The sequence below is a fragment of the Haplochromis burtoni genome, unplaced genomic scaffold (genome assembly GCF_018398535.1).
Source record: "Haplochromis burtoni strain Fernald_Lab_line unplaced genomic scaffold, NCSU_Asbu1 Contig_355, whole genome shotgun sequence".
Lineage (NCBI taxonomy): Eukaryota > Metazoa > Chordata > Actinopteri > Cichliformes > Cichlidae > Haplochromis > Haplochromis burtoni.
Window position 1 is genome coordinate 157,366 of NW_024582716.1, and position 24,141 is coordinate 181,506.

The 24,141-nt window shown below is 39.5% G+C and overlaps 1 protein-coding gene across 2 annotated transcripts in view; it reads right to left on the minus strand.

The window, feature by feature from the left end:
* LOC102293624 (neural cell adhesion molecule 2) overlaps positions 1-24,141 on the minus strand; it is a 385,578-nt gene that overhangs the window by 15,542 nt on the left and 345,895 nt on the right. For both annotated transcript variants that reach the window (XM_042228810.1, XM_042228811.1), the window contains exons 7-8: positions 17,793-17,962; positions 6,773-6,918 (exon numbers count right to left, since the gene is read on the minus strand). In XM_042228810.1, the coding sequence (XP_042084744.1) occupies positions 6,773-6,918; positions 17,793-17,962 (316 nt within the window). The remainder of the gene's footprint in view (positions 1-6,772; positions 6,919-17,792; positions 17,963-24,141) is intronic.

Sequence of the window (24,141 nt, forward strand, 5' to 3'; positions counted from 1 at the left end):
TCTCACTGGTAGTTGCTTCAGCCTCTCACTCGGGAGTTGAGAAAATTTATGTCAAGTGCAACCTACTTTCTACAGTATCGGGTCACCATATTGCTTCCAGTGTGTACGCAGCTTTAGAAAAGCTTTCTTGTCATTTCTTCAGGAATAGTTCTCCAGGCTTCTTGAAGGACATTCAAAGCTCTTCTTTGGATGTTTCTGCCTTTTGTTCTGTTCTCTTTCAAGATGATCCCACACTGCTTCACTAATGTTGAGGTTTAGGATCTGGGGAGGCCAATCCATGACTGACAGTGTTCTACTGTCTGTTCTTCTATCCGGGTATGTTTTTACAGCATTGGCGGTGTGTTTGGGATCATTGTCATGCTGAAAAGTAAAGCTGTTTTCCAGACACTTTCTAGATGGCATTGTATGGTGGATTATGGTGGATTCTCAGCTCATAATTCCATCAATTTTGACAAGATTTCCAACACCACTGGCTGAAACGGAGGCCCAAACCATGACTGTGCCTGGGACTTTGTTTTTCTTCCATATATCCGTTTTTTTAAGGACACACTGCAAACCATGCTTTTGGCTAGTAGCTCTTTGGAAATCAAGTTTTTAGTATTTTCCATTGTATGACAGGCTGACCATAACAAAGATACAATTTAATTTTTTTTATCTTGTCTATTATGTGCAGGCATAAGACTGGTTCAATCCATGAGCTAAGTGCCTGTGTGTGTTTGAATGATTCGTAGGCCGGTGTTAAGTGGCTTAACCCCAAAAAGTTTTTTTCCAGGTATAAGAAGTGGACTAAAAACGCCTGAAAAAGCAGCAAATGTCTAAATCTTTGAAAGGCCATCGAAAAGCCTAAGAGAACTAGTGCTCAAGACCCCCTAAAAAAAAGAAAGAAAAAACACTCAAAAAACCCACCAAAAAACAAGAATGTATGGCTCCTTCGAAGCAAAATATAATGAAATGGGCGGTCATTCAAGACTTTAGCGCAGAACTATACTTTTATACTTTTTTATTTTCTTCAAAGATTGCTGAAAGAATAAGGCTATATCTGTCGTATACATCCATAAAGTTACTGTATTTTCACGACCATAAGGCGCACTTAAAAGTCTTAGATTTTCTTCAAAAAGTACAGCGCGCCCTATAGCGCAGTGCGCCCTGTGTGTTGTAAGGAGGACGTAGTAGAGAACACCATGAGAACGCTAAAGGGTGAAGTGTGGGCGCAACCCTGAAAATGGCAAAGAGACACGCTTATGAAGCACAGTTTAAACTGAAGGCCATCAGCTACACGGAGGAACATGGAAATCGAGCAGCGGCGAGAGAATTTAAGATTAACAAATCGATGGTTCGCAAATGGAGGAAGCTAGAAAACAAGCTCCGGCAGGTCAAGAAAACGCAGCTGAGTTTCCGCGGACATAAGGCGAGGTGGCCCGAGTTGGAGGAAAGACTTGAGCGGTGGATTATCGAGCAAAGAACGAGCGGGAGAAGCGTTTCGACGGTCACCATTTGGCTAAAAGCAGTTTCACTAGCTGAAGAGATGAACATTGAACATTTCCAAGGAGGTCCGTCTTGGTGCTTTCGTTTTATGAAACGGTGCCATTTTTCCATCCGGACCAGGACTACGGTAGCGCAGCAACTTCCAGCGGATTATAAGGAAAAGCTGGCCATCTTCCGCTCCTACTGCAGCAAACACATCGACGACAAACACATCCAGCCCAGCCACATCACAAACATGGACGAGGTCCCGCTCACTTTTGACATCCCAGTGAGTCACACTGTGGAGAAGAAGGGGACCAGCACGGTAGCGATACGCACAACGGGGTATGAAAAGTCGTCTTTTACTGTTGTGCTTGGCTGCCATGCTAATGGACAGAAACTGCCGCCTATGGTGATTTTTAAGCGAAAGACTTTGCCTAAAGAGAAGTTTCCAGCAGGAATCATCATTAAGGCAAATGAAAAGGGCTGGATGGATGAGGAAATGATGAAAAAGTGGCTGAGGGAGGTGTATGTAAGGAGACCAGGTGGTTTTTTCCACGCATCACCATCGCTCTTAATCTGTGACTCTATGCGTGCCCATCTCACAGCCGATGTGAAAAAACTAGTGAAACAAATGAACTGTGAGCTTGCTGTCATTCCAGGAGGCCTGACAAAGGAACTCCAACCACTGGACATCGGTGTGAACTGCCCATTCAAAGTAAGGCTGCGAGCGGCCTGGGAGCGATGGATGACCAATGGAGACCACAGTTTCACCAAGAGTGGAAGGCATCGCCGGGCGAGTTACGCCACAATTTGCCAATGGATTGTAGATGCCTGGGCTAATATGTCTGCTGGCACTGTTGTTCGAGCTTTCGCAAAAGCCGGCATCATTTCCGAGGAGCCGCACGGCACGGAAAGTGACTCTGACGGTGAAGACAGTGAACTTAGCATGTTTGATGGAGATTTAGCGCAGCTGTTCAATTCAGACACAGAGGATGAGGACTTCGATGGGTTTGATTGATGATAAAAATGTGAGTACCAAACTTTGTTTTGCTCCTGCTTTATTTTTAAATATGCACACTTGTATGCTTGTGTGTTGTTGATGATGACGATTACCGGTAATAGAAATGTGAGTAAGGTACCGAACTCAGGTTTGCTCCCGCTTTATTTTTAAATACGCATACGGTACTTGTATGTGCCCTATAATCCAGTGCGCCTTATGTGTGTGTTAAATACAGTAATGGCACACATAACTGAGACTGCGCCTTTTAGTACAGTGCATCTTATGGTCGTGAAAATACGGTAATAAAATGTGCCCAGAGATGACTACTGTCGGGACAATCACATTGAACTAAAAATAACATTGAACTGAAGTGAGTATAAACAATGAGCATAGTTTGAAGAGTGAAATCGCTCAGGAAGTGCTTTAAACCTGCATTCTTTCTAAAGACAAGCCAGAGGTGACTCTTCTGGTTCCATGAAAGGCATGCAACAGTGCAAAAACTGCTACTTCCCTCTCTTGTTTTATGCCCTCCATAAAAAATTTCTTCAAGGCTTTATGTTATCAGTCAATAGTTTCAAGTAATTTTTAACCAAGCAATATGTTTACTTTGTAAATGACAATTGCATGTAAAAATACTTTTGAAAAACTAGTTGTTACTGTATGAGTGCCATGCATTCTCTTGCAAAAGAGCAAGATAGCAAAAAGAAAAAAAAAAAAAAAAAAGAGTCCACCCATCCATTTTCTTCCACTTATCCAATTTGGGGTTACAGTAGGGCTGGAACTACTCCCAGGTGTCACAGGGTAAGAGCAGTGGATACCCTAGATAGGTCACCAATTTGTTGCAGGGCTAACACAAAGAAACAGACAAGCATTCACAAACCTACGCCCGATTTAGAATATCTTTGGACTCAGACACGGGCCCCACACAGAAAGGCCCCGGCCAGCTGGTGGATTCAAACTCAGGAATGGCTTGTTCTGGGGCAGTGGTGCTAACCACCACACCACTAGGCGAAGTCAAAGTGGCATTTATTACACGCTAACACACATGGATTTGGAATACATACAGCTCTAATTGCAGTGTGGTGTACTAACTGCCCCCTCAATGATTGGGGGTAGTGAGTTACTTTGGTAAGCCTGTCAAACTAGACAGCTTTTCTTTTTCTTCAGCAACTGTGTTACTTTCAGTCTTTGTTACACGTGCCTCATTATGTGGTTTGCACTTCTTGTGAGAGAACTGCAGCTTTATACCTGTCTGCTTTCTTTTTTAAAATTTCAAAAACCTGGGTTTACTTGCCAGGTTATTAATCACAATGGTGTGACCGCTTCACTGCAGTCTTTCAGCACAGAGAAGTCAGGAAACAATTGGTTGGAGTCTTCTTATTTCAAGGTTTAGCTGTGAAATCAACAGTTGAATCACAGCAAATATGTCAATCTTTTCAGAAGTCATCTACACAAAAGCACGGCGTTAATGACACTTGCTCTCTAGCCTTGGATATTCTGAATGACTACAACAGCAGACAGTAACTTTGATCAGAAGCAAAACAATACCCGAGGTGTCACAGAATGCTCTGCCTCGATTCATAATTAAATTCCAGGAACTGCATCCCATTATGCACTCATACCCTGGGTCAGGGTGTTAGCCTGACAAAGAATGAAAAGGACGGAAGCAACACTATGTAGTACGTAATATTACATGTAGGACTTTCCGAAGCTTAACAACTCTAAACGGGAGACACGTGTGTGGCGGCTGGATATGCAGATTGGAGAGCAAATTGAGAGAGGAACATCCTGCTTTAAACCTAAATGACTGCTGCCATCCATCACGCCTCGCACTGCACGACTCATGTTTGTCTTTGCGTATGTTTAGGTGTGTTGGTTTGCACTGCGCATTTCCATAATTGCATTTGCTGTGGGAAGAGAAGCACTTACTCTCATTTTCGGCTGTGATTTATCAACCCGAGCGATTCGAGCCAATGCACACACTCATTTATCTCTGCGATGACCTTTTTCCCCAGCAAAAGGAACGGCTGCCATCTTTGTTTTTTTGTTTTTTTTTCTTCCTCTTTTTTAAGCTGCTTCTTACCCCTTGTCATGGAAGCGAGTATGGTTTTGACATTGATGGCATGCCATTCAGGAATAATTACTATTTCAAGAAAAGGCTTCTTTCAGTTTGTCACTTGTGTGGCTGTTATTATGGAGAAAGTGAATAATGGATGCTGGGAGAAACAAGTAAAAATAGAAGCTTTGTGTCGCTTCGGTTAAACTGGATTGAATATAATGTCAGCGAGTCTGAGGGAGGTACTGAAGACAGAAAGAAAGTACAAACTAAAAGATTTGACCTGAAAACTTCAAGGTCCTGGCTTCCAAAATAACCAAAATAAAAGTGTTTACTGATTTCCCTTGAGATAATAATGTGAGTACAAGGTGAATGTGCATTTGTTGTTTGAGGGTCGCTCTCTTTGAGGCTTCACAGAGCGTGAAAATAAAATCTTGTCAAAAGGAAAAGATCCGGATCAATCACTCTGTAATGTACAGCAGTGGCACCAATGAATGGCTGTAATTGCAACATTTCATATAAGGCAGATGGGAATGCTTTTTTTTTTAACGGTGCAACATATACGAGTAATTAGCCGTTACTGTCTGCTGTTGCTTTTTTGTAGTCCGCGGCAATAAGAACCAAGACTTGGTTTTTGTTCATATATATAAAAAATAAAGTGACATTTTAATGGTCACCATGACAACAAAAGCTGGTATTTTCTCTGTAGCTCCAGTTAAGCGACTCCATGACCTCGTGGGGTTTGACGGAGAATTTTAGGACACCTTTCCTTCATTAAAAAAAAAAAACAAAACTCATTAGTGAAACTCCTTAGAGTTGACATTTGCCAAATCCGTGGCTCTCACTAGAGAGAAATTGTAGTCATTTCATAGCCAAAGATGCATTTCAAACCACAAGAACACACAGCCACGAATAAAGATTTGTGGATTCAAATGACACGTTTGTTTCTTCTCCTCATCTTCTTCTTCGGTCGTGGGTGAACTCAGTGAAGTGTGGTGCTGCGTTTTGCTGCACAGTGACTGCAGTGTTTTGATTCACACCACTGACTGACTTTCTCCCATAGCAACAGTGCCCGAGGCTCACTGGTAGAGCCATCTGCCGCGCCACAATGAGAGACAAAATGTGACTTCTTCGAAACAAAGCTATAATGAAATTGAATGAAGCGATGTTTCCATAAAACCAGCAGCGCCTCCGTCTTCAGCCCTCTGTGCATTACCAGTACGTGCACTGTTGTATTTGGCCCAGGACACACAATCTGTGGTTGACTCTCTAATGATTGGATTCTTTTAAGTCAGTTTTTGTACCTGTGATTATAATCAAAATACAATTTAAGTAGCTCTCATCCATATACATATGAATACTGTCAAATCTGTGTCTCATCTGTAATATAGAGTGATCAGTTGTGACAATAAACTCAGGCATGTGACATAAGAATCGAATAAAATCAGTTGTGGAAATTGCCTTAACACATATCACCCACCTAAAAATTGTAGCAGAACAAGTAACAATAGCAGTGACACTCCCCGATGACTGTGGTCTCTCAGAAGACTATCCAGGTAGATCCTGAGCTGAAAACCTAAGGGTGTTTTTCCCTCCTCATTCCAGCAACACAACAAACACAGTAAACTAGACAAAAGACTCACACGGATGAACTTTCCACAGGATTCACCTTTACAGAAACACATAGGCCAGGGATGTCAAACTCATCCACTTTAACTGATAAAACTGCCCAGACATTTCTGTCATTTACTGGTTTATCTATTACAGAACTACTTTCGTGTGGTATGAATGGCAGTGTCTGTATCAATAGGCAAATCTGTAAAACTTATGAAAATACAGTTAGGAGTTTAAAATCTGTGCACTTCTTCACATTTTCCAAAGCCTTCCAGTCGGCCAGATCGGAGTCTTTGCCGGCCTTATTCTGGGCCCTGGGCCTTATGTTTGACACCCCTGACATAGGCCTTACCTAAACACCCACAAAAGCAAGAGGTGCCAGACACACCCAGACGTCACATGAGCCTTTTAAGCAGCACTAAGGGGACTTGCACAGTATTAGGCAGGTGTTTTAATGTTTTGGCATATGGCTGTAAATGCATTTGGTATGCAACCCCAGTAAATTTCCCATAAATCCTTCCTGCCTAAGTCATATCCTTTGAGCACGACACTCATGCCGTAATTCCAGCCTATGCTGTACGATGATGAACACAAACACACACGCACAGCCAGATGGGCTTTCTGGCAGCTTCTACCTTGTCTCCGTCCACGAAGGTTTGACCGTCGCTGGCTCTTCTCCAGGAAATGTCAGGCAGAGGCTCGCCCTCAGCCACGCAGGAGATCATGGCAGCGCTGCCCTCTACGGCTGTCACGTTTTTCAGCTGGGTGATATGGGGCTGGACTGGAGATCACAGAGGACAAGCGGGGGAGAGAAGGTAAATAAGAGAAAAAAAGTGAGTAGAGGAGAACAGATTTGAAGGCCAGAAGAAAAGGTGTGAGTAAGGAAGGAGAAGTGAATAAAAGGATGAGCAGGAGAGAAACTGTCAAAGATCTAACTCATAAAGTGAGTTAGAAGATGAAGGCTATACCATGGGGTTTAAACACCGAGCTGATGCATGACTTTGGTACTGACAGTGTAGGCCAAGATAATTTATACAGTGCAGTCATACTCTACAGGTTTGATATAGTGAGAAAGCATAGCCTCTGGCCTATTTTGCACACACTCATTGGACTAGATGAGAAAACTGACTTTGCTAAAGTTTGAAAGAACAAATCAACTGATCCACGTTTTTTATTTTAAATGAATACAGATTTCTGTCTGGAAGGATGCCTCTCCAGCACCGTGTGATTTGCTTTTGGCACAGAGTGAGCACCGCGATAAGTGCTGAAAAGCGTGCCGTTGGGGGCTGGTCCCTGCTCGCCTCCCCCTGATAAGATGCTCTAAGCAAGCCCTGAAACCTGATGCATGTCAAGGGCATAGAGCATGTCACATGAATCATGGATTACTTCTTTTTTTCCCCCCACACACACTGCACTTACGTTGTTAACAGGGTGCTTGCAAAGTAGCATGGCATAAAATCCGAAAGGCAAAGGGAAGTGAACAGGAAATAGTGACTACTGTACTGAAGGCTTTTAACACCGCCCGGGGGGAAGTGTTTGGCAATTTCACATGGCTTCAACCTCGAGGTGAAGGAGCCATCTTGAGGGATTTTGGGAGCTTGTCAAAACATGGGGGTCACAAAAACATACACACAGGCAACCAGGCAAATATTCCTCTGCCTACAAGGACTTTTAGTAAGTGACCAAACTGCGTAGGCACAAATAACCAACAAAGATGGTTAGACAAAATTAGCCTGAATCTCAACTTTAATAAAAAAAAAAAGGTTTACAGTAACAATAAACTCACTAAAAACATTTACGAAAATGGCTCGATTTAACTTACTGTATTCATGAGAAATTCACAAGTTTTGTTATTGGATGGTAGATGAGACATGGTTTAAAGGTTTAGGATGATATCACTGCAACAGCCCTTTAAAAAGGTTCTTGGTTTGAAACAACCCTTCTGGAAGTAATAAAAAAATCATTAAAACTACAATCACAGGTGGGAAATGTACACACATGCTTCACACAGAGAAAAAGTTGAAGTACTGATTCAACTTCTTTACTCAAGTCAAAGTGAAAAAGTTCTGGCTCTGAATGAATGTACTTACAGCGTCAAAGTATAAAGCAGCTCTTTGAAGGACTTTTCAAGCAGCTATTTTTGTGTAACTGACCTTCGTTTCCTGTCATGATGTCACAAACTGTACTTTTCTCTGTCATAGACGGGTTTGCTTTGCACTCGTTTTCCCCTTTCAATATGTTATTTTGCCTCTTTCATCTCTGTCTCAGATCCCTTCCCTTCATTTAGGTTCAAATCAGTTTGATATCGAGAAGGCGCGCAGTGACAGGAAATAATCAATAGCAGCCCTCACATATCTTGAAGCAAAAGTAATAAGGCTCCTTTGAAAATGTACAAATGTTGAGAGCGAGAGTAAGAAAAAGCTTACTTTCTCACTGTGTCAGAAAAACAAAGGGTTCTAGTAAGTTGTAGATACTTGGGGATACCTAGGGATTAGCGAATGGTCAGTTGCACCAACAAAGAAAACAGCCAATAAACAAGAAAAGGGGGTTTGTCAGATTACTGTATTTGGAGATAAAATAGTAAGATATAATTTGAGCAATTTAATCAGGTATGTGCAGAGGTTAATGTGGGCTGGATAATCTAGCTGTACTCTAACTGTACTGAGAGAATTAATAAGCAACGCAATCTGATATGCATTGAAGCAGGTTAATGCATGTCATTCTTGAATGAGTTAATCTTTCATGTGCTGCAGCCTGGCATTGCTTCTAGTGACAGTGTGGAGTTAGTGGACAGTGGTGAGAAAATAATGACATCACACAGCCCCGTTACACCCTCCAGACATTAGTTTTTTTCTTTTTATTACTTTGATGCGTTCATGGTGCAAATGTCAATGAAGTTGTGCATGTGTCAAGCTAGCACTACAGAAGACGAGCTTCCATGAATGGAGTAAAGAATTTTTAGGTGGCAGGCAATTGCAGCTCATCAAACATCATCAAAAGTTGGTAAGCTAAAGGTACAGTTGGGAAACAAAGGGGGATTGCACTTTCCACAAGCTAGCAGCAATACTGTGGAATGGTTTACCTCCTCTACGCACCATCGACTCTGTGGCTTCTTTTAAAAAACAGCTGAAAACACATCTATTTAGATAGACATCTGGGTCATGTTCTTGTTTTTGTGTAAAGCACTTTGTAACAGATTCCTGTCTTAAAAAGTGCTATATAACTAAATTTTACTTACTTACTACTAGTCTAAGGAGCTTGGAAAAAGAAAAGCATCTGGATTTCTTTAAATTGCTTGAAGACGTTTCACCTCTCATCCGAGAAGCTTCTTCTGTCACGATCCTGGGTCTTTTGACCCAGCGTTTTGAGTTTTAGTTTATGTTTAAGCCCTTCAGGTTTTCTAAGTTCATTTTTTATCATGCCTAGGTTGTTCTAGTTCTTTGTTATTAGATTCCCCTTGTGTCTTCCGCCCATGTCAAGTCTCCCTTCCCCTTCATGTGTTTAATGTCTGTGTCTTACGTTTTCAAGTTCAGGTTGTCATGTCTGCGTCTTATGTTTCCTGTTTTATTTTGAAGAGGTCTGGTGTTCCTGTGTTCATCGTGTTAAGTTTTACTCTTCCACTGTGACGTCGTTATGTTCATGTGTCAGCTGTTTCCCCATGTGTTCCCACTTCCCTCATTATCCTCCTGTGTGTATTTAGTCCGTGTGCTTTCAGTCATTCTTTGTCAGGTCGTCTGCTCATCCATGTCACAACTTCAGGTACAGTATCTATGTCAGTTCACCATGTTTAAGGTTTTTTCATGTTTAGTTTTAGTTCACCCAGTTTAGGTTATTGTTTAGTTTCACCAATGCCCTTTTGTTTGTACCCTCTTTGCTAGCCTCAATAAACGGCTTGTTTTTTGTTAAATCCACGCCACGTTCAGTTTTTGGTCTGCGTTTGAGTCCTCTTTTGCAAACACATACAGTCTACCCCAACCAGACTGTGACATCTTCAGTTATAAGGTAAAATGTTAGAGAGTCCCAGATTTAAGCCCTATGAGAGTATCCCCCCAAGAGGGACGATGGACCCCCTAATGATCCTCTACCTATTTACATAAGCCAATGTGTGAAAATAGGTGTAGGTCACAATCAGCCAAGGTTTCCTAGCTCCACCCTATCATGTGACTTCCTGAGGTGCATTGGTGACCTCAGGAAATCACACGATAGGGTAGGGGCTATGTTTCACAATGAGTTCACCCGAAACCTTGGCTGATGGACCCCCTGTCCATCGTCCCTCTTGGGGGGAACACTCCCATAGGGTTTAAATCTGGGACTCTCCACCATTTGACCTTAAAACTGAAGAACCTTCTTGGATGAGAGGTGAAACGTCTTCTAGCAACTTAAAGAAGTCCAGACACTTTTTTCCCCCAAGCTCCTTAGACTACAATGACCTGGATGACTGAGAACCTTCACAGACATACTTACTACTAGTTGCTTTATTTCTCAGGGAGAGTAACAAATGTTAACGTTTGACACAGACATTTTTTTCAAAGATAAGAATTGCTCAGCGAAGTGAAATTTTTTGAACTGGAAATGCAATCAGATATTGGATCCATACATGATGTGTTGAATTATGTTTTTGTGAAACATCTCACAAAACGAACTGAAGTATAGGAGTTTTGCATTATTCAAGGTTGCATGAAAGTTCTGCACTTTGACAAAAATGTCCAACTTAGTAGACATTTATGGTCCCAATAAATTGAGTCATTGGGGGTTTTTTTATGAAGAATGTTTACATATGGCACGTGGTATTGTAATGTTAGTCAGCTAATAGCCAAGCAGCCAAGGAGCTAATGAGTCATCTCATTTTTACATTTTTTTTCTTGACTTTTGGCCTCCCTGTGAGTCCTGAATCTAACATCTTCCATATGCCAGCATGTGCAGAAAGTATCTTATCATTGATAAGACACTTTTGTATTTCTATAAGCATTTTGGATATGATTGATGCCTTGTGCCCGGTCTCAGTGCAGTTATACGAATATCGGCAGGAGGTAGGGATGAAGCAAACAATAAAAAAGAAAATCACTTAACAATAAACATCTTCTCAAATCCCAGCACAAACAACCACATTAATGGCTTATTTACGCTACAACCAAGTCCTCAACTCTTGTTTTCCTCAATCAAGTCAAATAGATTTGTTGGGAATAGCAAGGATAATTTTACTTGTTTCAACAACAAATCAGCGCACTTCAGAACTCATTCAGAATCAAGTGTCCTTTTCTTGAAAATAGTGCAACAATCTGCTTGATTCTGTTTTGTGTCAATACAAAAGGCCACATAGAGAAGAGGCGAAATTATCTCAACCGTCGGGTTTTCCCCCCCCTTTTTTTGCTATAAGGCCCCATAATGAGGCACAATTTCTTTGTTAGGATGATGTCTGCAGAGTGAAAGATGTTAAAAGCATCATGTTCTGACAGCTCTTCGTGTGCAAACATACAAATACAGATTCAAAACGATCCGACTGCCAAACACAGAAAACTGTTAATGGCTGAAACTGGTCTGAACCAGTTCTACAGTTCCTATCCACAGCTGTTTGCCTCAAATGCCCTTCATCATAAAAATATTAAATGAAAAAACTCTCATTTGTCAAGCGTGATGCAAAAACCACTCTGCAGGGACTGCTATTAATAACGTTTTATTGAAAACATTTCCTCTTTAAATGAGAAGCGTTCTTTACGCTAAAAGACAAAAATCCTAAATTTATTTGACCTTGGATTTTTACTAAGTGAACTTTATTCTTATTCAGTTTGTAAATTCAAATGAACTTCTTTAAGTTTCTCTTAAACTCAGCATGACAAAAAAACTATTAGTATTTTACTCTAACACATGGTAATACCTCTAATTACGCTTAATTATTCTAATTACAGGTATTATAATAATTGTACTTGCAAATGTTGTATTTTGCTACTGCACATTGTCAGCCCTGGCAGGCTCAATCCTAACCATAACCTATGAAAAAGCCATTAATATGTCAGAAAGAGCAGAAAGTGGCATAAATGTACAGTTTGTCACATTGTTAGTTCATGAAAGACCAAAAAAGATGGTTTGCTTTGACGCCTCTTGGCAGACAGTTAATGCAGGAACAAGCCTGCTTATGCAGCTAAACAGTATTTTCATCCTCTCTATAGTAATATTTGACATAAGGCTCTTTTCCCACCCACTGACAGGTATCAGAAGGTAAAATGTGGTACTGACTGTATCTGATAATTATAACGTCTGCATTTGTTGTTTCAGCTGTGCCGATCCACAAAGCAAATGTCAGCACAGATTCTCTCTTGTCATCCCTGATGCCTCTTGTAATGTTCCAGAGTTTAGAGGGTTTAACTGAAAAAAAATCCACTGAGAGACAGTATTATTATTATAATCATCATTTTTGTTATTTTTATGGTGATGTAATTTACTGTCTTTGCTGTCAAGACTTGTTCTTGGCTACATGCATGAAGAAACAGAAATGGTAGATTCAAGTGAACATACATAGGGAATAAACCCCCCAGAAAAGAATGTATTTGTGATGTGTTCAGTGAACGTGTGCAAATTACAGAATGAAAAACCCATTAAAGTGGGTGCTGTGTTTCATAGACTACTGACAATGGGGGAAAAAAATGCAAACTGTGGCAAACGCTTAAGAGTCTGTCTGCAGATAGATGAAAATCTCTGCTTCTGTGATAAATGTCTCCCGGTACAGCTGCTGAGTGTTGCAGGGAAAATGTAGGATCTGCTTACTCTTTTTCTGAAACCTGACATTTACTGTTGATGCTTCAGATAGCTGAAGAATTATCTTCTATCAAACTGTATCGCTGACAACATTTAGCCATGGAAGCTGTCAAAAACGTATACTCTGCTGGTCAAAAACTATTGCTGTAGCTAACAAAAGTTACTGTGGAGCAATGCTTAGCTAACTGCTAATATTGCTATCCTAATATGCTGAGAGCGCCAATCATAACACTGTGTTTGTTAGCACTCTTTTTTCAAAGGGATATCTTTCATTCTAAGACTCTGTATTTGCATTCAGAGACTTTAAAAACATAGCTTTGCATGCTGCCATATAAATGGGCTCTTTTAAAGAGTGTCTGAAACAATCCATTTTAGCACGTTTCTTACAGGTCACCTTGCTTACAGCCCATTTTCTTCTTCTTTTCACAGTCTTTGTAGAAGCCTTTGCTTGTTGGCATTTTCATAATTTAATTAAAAAAGATAAACTTATAAAAGATAAACGTGCATAAAGATTGCAATCCTTTTTCGTTCCAATCTCGATGAAAGTGACTTATAGCTCATAAAAATCCCAAATCCAGTATCTCAAAGTGTTCCTAAGATCAATCAGGATGGATATTCTATACAATATAAAAAGAAGCCTGTCGCACTTCTGAGGTGTTATTGAAGCCTGGGTTGTGGTGTTCAGGTCAGGGGAGGTGGTTGGCCAATCAAGCAAAGTAATAATATGGTCAGCAGATAATTTGGTAGTAGTTTTGGCACTGTGCCAGGTGATAAGAAATTGGCATCTCCACAAAGCTCGCATGCTCTAAAATCACTTGGTAGACAGCAGTGTTGACTTTGGACCTGATAAAACACAGCAGTCCATCTGCCAGCACCTGCACCAGCAGATCACATGTCACTCTAACTCAGGGGTGTCAAACTCAAATACACAGTGGGCCAAAGTTCAAAACTGGAACAAGGTCGCGGGCTAACATTAATATTTATTGAAAAAAAAAAATCTTCCTCCAGATTTAAGAATGAATCTCTTCTAATGGACTCAAACAATTTTTGCTGAAAAACCGAATATGGAACAAGGAAAGCTTAACACTAAACAATATATATATTAGTTGTATAATACCAGTAGGCCAGCTCTAATAATAATTTGGTATGGCTCGCGGTATGGCCAAATTTGGCCCGCGGGCCAGAGTTTGACACCTATGCTTTAACTCATCACTGACTTCACCGTAGACTTCAAACACCCTGGATTCTGCTCTTTGCTCTTCCGCCAGACTTTAAGAACTTGATTTCCTAAAATACTGAACTTACTTTCATCTGAAAATAAGAATGTGTCACAGAACCTTTGGTTTAGGAGTGTCTTGATATAAGGGGTGAAACAGTTGTTTGTTGGCTCTGACAACATGCACATGTTAGTAGGTGTACAACAATCACCATCACACAAACGTTCATGCTATTAGCAACAACATTTGCTAAAAGCCATTAAAGAAAAAAAAAGCAGATCTGAAAGGAACAAAATTAGTTTTGCAGGTTTGATGGATTTACATTTTGACATAATGGTGGTAGATAATTAGTAAAGAGGAAACTCCCACCAGATCCCAACTCACGGTTGGTTTTTTGGGGGGGGTGTTGGGATTAATCAGGTCAGTTAGTTATAACCTTTAAAAAGAAGCACCCTTTACCTCTAAATTTGGTTGAAAAGTGTGATGGAAAATTTTTGTTTCACCTCATCTAAACTCTGCGTACTATTGATATGCAATTGTAAATTTCTTGTATAAGAGTGTATGAAGACGGGAAAACAAATGACTTTAGGATTTGCTCAAGGCCATGATACACTTCATTATCAAGCTGGTGCCTAGATGATGGCGAGGATTTCACTCCCAACCACTGAATAGACAAAGATTGTATCCGCACAACGGCTTTAAAGGAGCTGTTATTATTTTACCTGTTGGTCAACGCTGGTACAAACCCCGTTTGCATTGTATTGATCCCTTTGCAAGGGTTTAACTTTCTTTCAATAAATCTCAGAAAATCTGTTTGGTTTCAATGCTTAAATTATTTTTCCGCAACAAAAGAGAAGAGGTGATTCATGATTTTTTTTTCTCAAAAAAGAGCTTGGCATTTTTACTAAATTAAATAAATAAAATCTTATCCATACATCCATCCATTCGCTTCCGCTTATCCTTTTCAGGGTCGTGGGGGGCAGTGGAGCTTATCCCAGCTGTCTTAGGGCGAGAGGCAGGGTACACCCTGGACAGGTCGCCAGTCTATCGCAGGGCCAACACAAAGACACATTCACACCTCTTTTCAATTTAGAGTTTCAAATTAACCTGTCCCCACTAAATAAAATCTTATTTGGTTGTGAAATGTTAGAATGTGGACATATAATGCCGACTAGCCCTGAAAGTCATTTTTTAAACAATAACAAATTTAGTTTTATAAATCTCATGTCATTATGTGCTTCTGTCACTGGAAACAACATTAGCAGGGCAGCGGGCCTGATGGCAAGAATGGCCTAAGCTCTAATCTCCTGTTTGTTTGATATTTATATTTTATTCCTACATACTTGCCGTAGAGCACCCACAATTTGGTTTTAAATGTACAATGAAAATAAAAGACTATTCTCTTCTCTTCTATTGTTGGCATAGTTGTTGTTGATAAAATACACCGTTTTACTCTTTAATAGAATTTAAGATATGTTTTCTAGACTACCTTTGAACGAAACTGATGAAGACAGCATTCAGGTTTTACTTTTTTTTACCAAATCTCAGTGTTGTTTAGAATTCTCCAAAGTGATCTGTAATATCTTCTCAACAATATTTGCTGGGTAGGAAAGTTAGTGGACCAACAAAGTCATAAAAGTCATTAAAGTAAATGGAAATCCACAGAGAAATTGTTGAGATATTTCAGTCCAGACTAAAGTAATAGAGTGACCAACCAAGCATCCCTTGAGCCACTCTTCTAGCATGTCTAACAAGTACATGCAGCTATTCCTTAATAGTATGGATTTTCTTCTACAGCAACAAATGACTCATTGCCTGAAAAGCAGGAAAAGTTGACATAATCCCCGAAGACTGCAGGCTTCAGCCTTTTACAGCTCATGGACTGCTCTTGCAACTTTACAGAGCAGCCAAAAGACACACTATGTTTCCTGGAGGCCCCCAGATGTGAACATCTTAGAGTGTATAAAAGCAAACACCTAACAACAAACATGTGCAAACAGATCTGTGAAAGTGCCACAGAAAAAGATGAGGCTCACAATGGGTTACAGCGCCTAAACACGAGTGAAGCGCACATACACACCTGCACACACCTTGTCCAACTTAAAATTCCTGTTTTCCTCCTGCCTGTGCTGTCAAGGGTAATAAAACTAACTTACAACTGCGTTCTCCCACCACACGGCCTGGAAGCAGAACTCCTCCCACCCCCTTAACTTCTTCATTTAAATGTGCATTTTGAAGAACAAGCGCTTTTCACATCTCCAAAGGATGTTGATGACTTGAGCACAAATCTCCATACATTTTCATGAGCTAGAAGCAGCGCTATCACGGCGATCTGTGAGGAAATAGCTGGCAGGTTTATGAAAATATAAATTGAAATTTTTTATGAGGAGCGCAGTAATTGAAATATGAAGCAATAAATGAAATATTTATTTTTCAACAGAAATATATCACTTTGATAAAGCTGTTATTGGTGTGGGCCGACTGTCATATTTGGACATTTTTTTCTGCATTTCTTTATAAAATGGAATTTGTGGATGTCCTTACAATAAAGCTTTATGGATCAACATAAAACACTGTTTACTGTCATGGGTAATGCTATTACATTTAAAATCTTTGGTGGGGCACCAAATAATAGATAATGGAAAAAGAAAACAAACCCTTTAAAGTGATAGGAAGGGATTTTTTTATGTTAGTCCTGGTTTGGGGAGATAGAAGGAACAACGTGGTTTTTCTTACACTTATCTGTTCATGCAGATAGTTTCCCTTTCATTAGTCCAGGCTTTGAGATATTTCTATTTTTCTGCTGTCCCAGCACAATGAGGATAGATGTATATTGGGACTACAGAAAATGGTCCCCAATAATGCTCTACAATGGCCTTTCAAGAACCACTTCAGTTCAGCTATCTTATAAATGATTTACACTCACCACTTTACACTTTATTATAGTAATGGGTTGGACCCCATTTTTTAATTCAGATTTTCCTTAATTCTTTGTGACACAGATTCAACAAGGTAGTGGAAATTCTTCAGATATTGTGGTCCATGTTGACATGATAGCATTTCCTGTTCCACCACAAATGTTCTCTACTGGATTAAGATCTGGTGACTGTGGAGGCTATTTGAAAGTACAGTTGGTGCTCAAATAACACTAAAATGTTCCAAGAAAAAGTCCCCCAAACCATTACACACCAACAGACTGAACTATTGATATGAGGCAGGACAGAACCACACTTTCATGTGAGTCGACCAAAGACTGACTCTACCAGGAGAAGAAATTAAGACAATTTTTATAGTCTTCTGTTGTCCAGTTTTGGTGAGGTGTCTGTAGTTTCTGTTTTTTAACTGACAGGAGTGGTACCCGTAATTATGAGCACTGTTGAAGAGATGTATATAATAAAGTGGCCAGTGTCTGTAGAAAATTAAATTAAACCTTATTAATATTTTATATATTGTTCTAAAACCTTCATATTTCTTGAACATGTCTTATTATATTTTGATTTTGATCCACAGTGCCTCTTACCTTATGGATCTATTTTATCTTGTTGTATTATTGTATATTTTCTTTTACTAATCTTTTTGACATTATTTGCACTATTTTTAATAGTTGTGATTAATATCTGAAAATTTAGGATAAATAAACTGTATCTTATACAACTATAGTATTTTACTCAGATTGCATGCTTACCAAACACTTTGAGGAAGAGCTCTCTTTCCTGGGATCCTGCCTTATTGGTGGCTCTGCAGGAGTAGGTGCCTCCATCACCCTGCCGGATGTTGCGGATGGTTAACATGCTCCGCCCGCCATCAAGCCTGTTCAAAATGTACTGGTCCGATGGCTCCAGCTGCTGCCCTTTCCTGCACGAGTGAAAAGCAGAGGCACATAAGTAAGGAGTGGAAATATTTGGCAACTACCTCAAAACTGACACTGAACTCCTAAAATATGAATGCGTCAGTACACGTTTGATGTTACAGATGTATAATCTCTGTATTTTGGGTGTCAACCGATCCCATAAAAATCAGGCAAAGTGCAGACACCTCGGCTTTGAAACTATTTCTATCTATAGCAGGTAAACAGGTGAAAACATGACGGCACTTTTTATAGACACTATGTGATGAAAGGATTGTTTTGGATAAACAGATCAGGCAATAATTGAAATAACAATTGCTCAATGAATAGTTTGTTGTATGTCATCAGAGTTGTGAAACTCTGCCATGCAGAAAAGTAACATCTTTATTGTGTCAGTTACAGGCCTGCCAGCACTCACTAGTGTTGCTGTGAATGTTTTCTTATGGACTGCAATGCTCACTAAATGACTCCGGTGTGGTGTGGAGATGCATTGCTGACTTAATGTCTTTTCTTACTGGGCTCTGTGGGGAAATTATCCAGAAAAATCAAACTGATAAATTGACGCATGTCTATATTTAAGCTTCATAACAAAATCATAATAGTCTGACGCATGTTAGCTGCCTCCTCCGCTTGTTTATTTGCAGCTAGTTAACCAGGCGTGTAGTCTAAAAGGTTCAAGGGATAGCTTTGTTTTTTTTGATTTAGACAACAGGTCCTTTTACAGCATTTGTAAGCCGGTAAAAATAAGATTAGCTTAGTTACTGAATTCATGTAGGATCAAGCAGCAATGGCACCCAAAACACGGGAAATACCTGTTTACATACATTTAATTTTGTAACACAAATTTAATTCTCTGATATGTAACCAGAATTTTCCTTTAAGATCTACTTTCCTATACTGCATATCAGCAAACTACAGACAGCTGAAGTTTGTGTTTAGTATGTGAATACCCAATACAGCCCAATACTTTACTTATGAGCTTATGGATATTACAACAAAACAAACTTAGTATTGACCTGGGGGACACAACATGGGAAGATTGCTGATGTTGCTCTCCATGTCCTGGATTTGTAAATACATACCTTTTGTAACATGGTAGCATTCTTACTATGAAAACTGATAATACTGTTGTGCTATTTATGAATATTAATAAATAAAAATGCCAAAAAAGGACAAATTTGGAAGGGACTCTTTAAAACTAACATATACAAACCAGTGTGTACAGTGCAGATTTAACTAGACTTTGTTTTGCATATTGCATTTCCTCAAATAAAATAACTGCAGCCAGTTAAAAGCTGTGTCTCTAATAAACACTTGGGAAGTGGTTGGTGCAAACAAATTAAAGCCAGACAAAATGAATGTTTGTTCATGTCTGTGTCAGTTTAAGTAAACTGTGAGAACATGGGTGCAGCAGTTTCTGGGTTGCTCTCTGGCAAAAGATCTCTACAGAGATCCAAACTGATCTTTATTATGTGTGACTTACTGCGCTCTGCAGTTTTATCAGTACATGCATTAACTTTACCAAAGCAAATGGAAAGTTTTTTAGTGAAATATGCTACTTATTAAAAAAAACCTTAAAAACAAATACAGGCCTGCCTTTGATCCAAGCCCTGGTTACTACTTCCTTCTGATAACTTTTTAAGAACCTTCTTCTGTCATAAAACAAAAAGTTATTGCTTTAACTACTGCTTCAACACAGCTTTTCTCTACTTTGTTGTTATAACTAAGCTTCATTGGAGCTTTTCTAGTACTTATATTTAATTTAAGCTCTATGAACGAACCCTAACAAGTAAGACGTTTATGTTCTGGGAGTTTTCATGTAGGATAGCATGTTTAAACTTGAACAAGAGTGCCACAGTCACCATTTTTTGCCCAATTTATGTATTAATTAAGTAAAAATTGGATTTCAGACAGTTCATTATCAACTGAAAAATGGCTCATTTACTGCAGGGTTTGCACTTAGTTTTTCTCCCCAATTCTCACTCAGTGAAATATTTAATCTGCCCAGGGGATCTGAAAGGCTTACATATAGTTTTATGTATCAGTGTGAATGTGAAGCAGAGCATAAACGGATGAGATTCTCGAAATTAAAATCATTAAGGGTTTACATAAACGAACACAAAACAGATAAATCTGATCTGATGTTTGCAAATGTGCTTCAGCATATTCAGTTGTGATTCATTATTAATCTGCCCCACTCGCAAATATAAAGAAAAGGTATGAAAAGAGATTAAAAAAAATAACATTTCGTTAAATATGGATAATAGCATCTTGTTTTTTTTATTTTATTTTACAAGTTATTTTATGTAATAAATTCAGAACAGATATATCTCAAGTCTTCAGTTCAGGCTGTTGTATTATTCACAGTGTATATTTTACTGATCCACTAAAAAACTCTTATTTTTTTAGGGATTTCACATGAGGGGATTTGAAGACTCAGACACAAATAGACACGAGCGCAGTTATACTGCGTGGTGAGCTCAGCCTCATTGTACTGTAGGAAAAGCGAGAGGGAGGATAATTGAAAGTCGTCAGAGGAAACACCAAAGCCAAGTAATAATAACTCTGGTGAGCCAAAGAGGAAATGAAGAGAGGCCTCATCTTTGGAATGGACAGTGGAGGACGTGCTGCAGTGCTGAATGTCATTATACTGACTGACTGCTGACAGGTAGTCCATTACCCAAGATGCACAGAGGATGAGGTGAAACCTCGCTCTGACAGGAAATGCAACGGGAGAGCCTAGAATTAGTTAGGAGGGGTGGCATCAAAAGAAAAACTAAATTGGAATGTGATATGTTGTTTATACCGAAGCCTTTGTTGTGATTTACGCATTTTAATTCTGTAGTCTGGGACTGACACACAGGACTTATTGACCTGGGAAATGAAACAGACTACACAGAAATATTTGGCAGTCCATGGTCACTACAAAGTTCAAAATCTGCAGTCAGCTGAAATGAGACCTTGACAGGTGATTTATATTTTATTCAGTCAGCATTAAAAAAAATAGTACGTGAGCATTAGAGTGAAGTGGGAGCATGCAAGAGTACCCTTTCAAGTAAACCTCGCAGGATGGTATGCTGAAATAAAACATGCAGCACATTATGTACATTATGCAACTGACATCCACTGGGGTTTGGGTGTATTTTAGCTCCATGCTAAAGCACGTATGATATGTGTTATGGTTTTATGGTTTTTCTGTTATGCACTTTTTTCATTTCATGGTGCTAAAAGTGGCAAAAAAATTCATAGAAAGAGGTGGATGTTGCTCCAATGTCACCATAAGCCTGTATCTAACCCCAAATGTTACAGAATCAGTCTATAACTGACTGTGCCTGGTCACTGATGACCTTGTACTGTGACACATCTCTTTGCAGTATGGAACTTGACCTTGAACCTTTCTATCTATTCTATTTCTATATAAAACAAGGTTGTCAGGACAAAATGTTGTCCTGCAGCAACTATGTTAATATTTGTTTACTCATTTTTTAGTTTTGATTTTTGCCAGTTTATCTCAAATAATTGCCATTTTTCATATTGCCGATTGCAAGTAATTGCCAACTGGACTCCGTTTAGCTGCAGACTGATTCCTACTGATTCTTAGTGCTCTCTTGATGTACCAAAGTTGCTTTAAAGACAGCAACTGACTGCGAGTGGTCTTCAAAGGCAATGAGATCACAAGTTCGTTTCACAATGTCTTGTTAATATTTTTTCCAAGTATGACTGTGTCATAATAGGTTAAAAAGCACTCGCACAAAGTTAACATGCTAATTCAAATGGTGATGTTGAACTTGCAATTTTCATGCCTCTGATAAAGACTAAGGTGTCTAGGTCTGGCACAAGGTTGTGCCATTATCTACTTGTAGCAGGGTAGTGGCCAAGCCACATTACTACAGCTACACTCCCTGAGACTAAAAGTGTCACAAAACCCCAAAATATGTCAAAATAGAATCTCAGTATGACCCACACTTTGAGAGCGAATGACATACTGCCAATGTGCAAGCCTAAGAACCATAGAGCAATGAAAATACATGTGCACAGCAGGTTTTAGTGCCTCAACCTGCTATGTTAGGACACAAAGTTACTCCAATCACATTACAGTAATCCAAAGCATTACTGTAAAAACAAATCAAGTAATCATATTAGCCAGTAATCCATCACTTATCCCTTTCCGACACACTCACCCATTCAAACCTTCAACTGGTACCGCAAGTTCTTCAATTATCTGCACGATGAGTACTCAGATAAAACAAAATCAAGGGTAATGTTTTTTCTGTGCACTTGGGCTACAATCAGCTGACTTCAGCTGATGTAGTAGGGGAAGAAAAATAGCAGAGCGGTGTCCAGCTTTCATTTTTCGCACAGTACTTTCGACAACATGCTGTCAAAGTGAGCAGTGAAGAACTCAGACTGATGTCAGAGTATATGCTGACCCCAGACAAGCATCTAAAGCTTCATTTTCAACAGGCAACAAAAGTAGTTACGGCACCTGTTCCTATCACAGAATCACTGTGGCCGTAACATTTTTCTTTGAAGTGCTGCATTTTAACTTTGCCCTCGGCTTTGTGTGAATTCTTAAACACTTACAAAAAGACCTTGTGTGTGTGTGTGTGTGTGTCCTCATTAGGATAGGCCAGGATACCGGTGTGTGGAACAAGGCTCATATTGTTAAACGGCAATTGTGTGCCAATGCATCTCAGGTGGTTATGCGAAATAACACAAAATTAATGTGATGAGTGGTGTTTCTAATTAATTTCTACAGGTATAATTAAGTAACATAGCATTTTAACCTTTAAAAAGTAACGAGTTATGTGTAATGCATTACTTTTTGGTGTAATAACCCCGATCTGTTAATGCTCCTAACAAGAATCACTTTGCAAGATGAAAAATTAGGCTCAAGGATACCCAAGGTAGCGTAAGTGTAATGTCAAGGGGTTCTGAACAAGCATCCAAGTGTGACGAGCTGGGTGTCACCATTATGGTGACCCCTTGTATTCCAGCAGAAGCCAAAATACACCTTGGGCATATCTCTGAGAGACCAGCAGCTTTGAAAAGAAAAAAAGAAAAAAAAAAAAAAACCTGGAAAAATCTGAGCACTGGGAATGAAAACAGGCTGCCTTCTGACCTGAAACCGCAACACTTCAGAACGGGGGTATCAAATATAAGGCCTGGGGGCCAGAATCGGCCTACCAAAGCCTCCAATCTGACCCACTGGAAGGGTTTGGAAAATGTTAAGGAGGGCATACATTTTAGACTTTTAGATGTGTTTTCATAAGTTTTACAGCTACCTCCAGTCATACTGCACCAACGTAAATAATTAGATAAACCATTATGAATTTATTTGAAATTAACAGTCGCAATGAGCTAACAGAACTTTTTCTGTAATTTTACATGTGTATTTCTTACAATTTAAGCCCAAAGCAGCGTTTCATTATCATGTAGAAAAACTGAGATATATTGTTGAAATTACACTTCTTTTTTAAAATTAAAATATCTCAGGGATTAAATGTGTGATTAAACTTCTTTACGCTGACAGAAATAGAGGAGTTTCACTGGTCCGTCCCACTTAAGATCAAAGTGGGCTGTGCATGGCCCACAGTGTGAAACGAGTTTGACTTCTCTGCTGTAAAAGAACAAAGAATAGTCTCATTAGCTCTCGGTACTCCGCTGAGTTTCTCTGAGACTTGGTTTAAACCTTTCTTGATCTTGCGAACATCAAATTTTGTGAATGGCACTTACACATCTGACCATGCAAGAGAATTTTATTAAGAAAAAGGTTTAGTCGCTTACTTCTGTGGTTATTTTCAATTGCCTCAGCACATCAGTGAGCACCATGTAAGAGTGAATGCTTCTGTATCTAAGCCTCTTTCATTCTGTGATACTATGAGAAACCTATCAAGATATCTTATTTCCCAGGCTCCTCATTTTAACGGGCTTATTGTGAAATCACAACGTCAAACAAAACTCACTTTTACACTTAAAGCAAAACTGAGACTGAGGTCGTTAAGCTGTCACAGGGATTGTCTCAATATAAAAGTAAGGATGGAGATGTGCACTTTGCCATCTTCACACTGAAATATTCTGCAAAATATAACGCCAGCTGTTAAATCATTAAAATTACATTTCACTGTTGTGCTCCAGAGCTGAAAAGCCAAGGTAAGACACCCCGGAGTAAAAGTAATTCCTACTT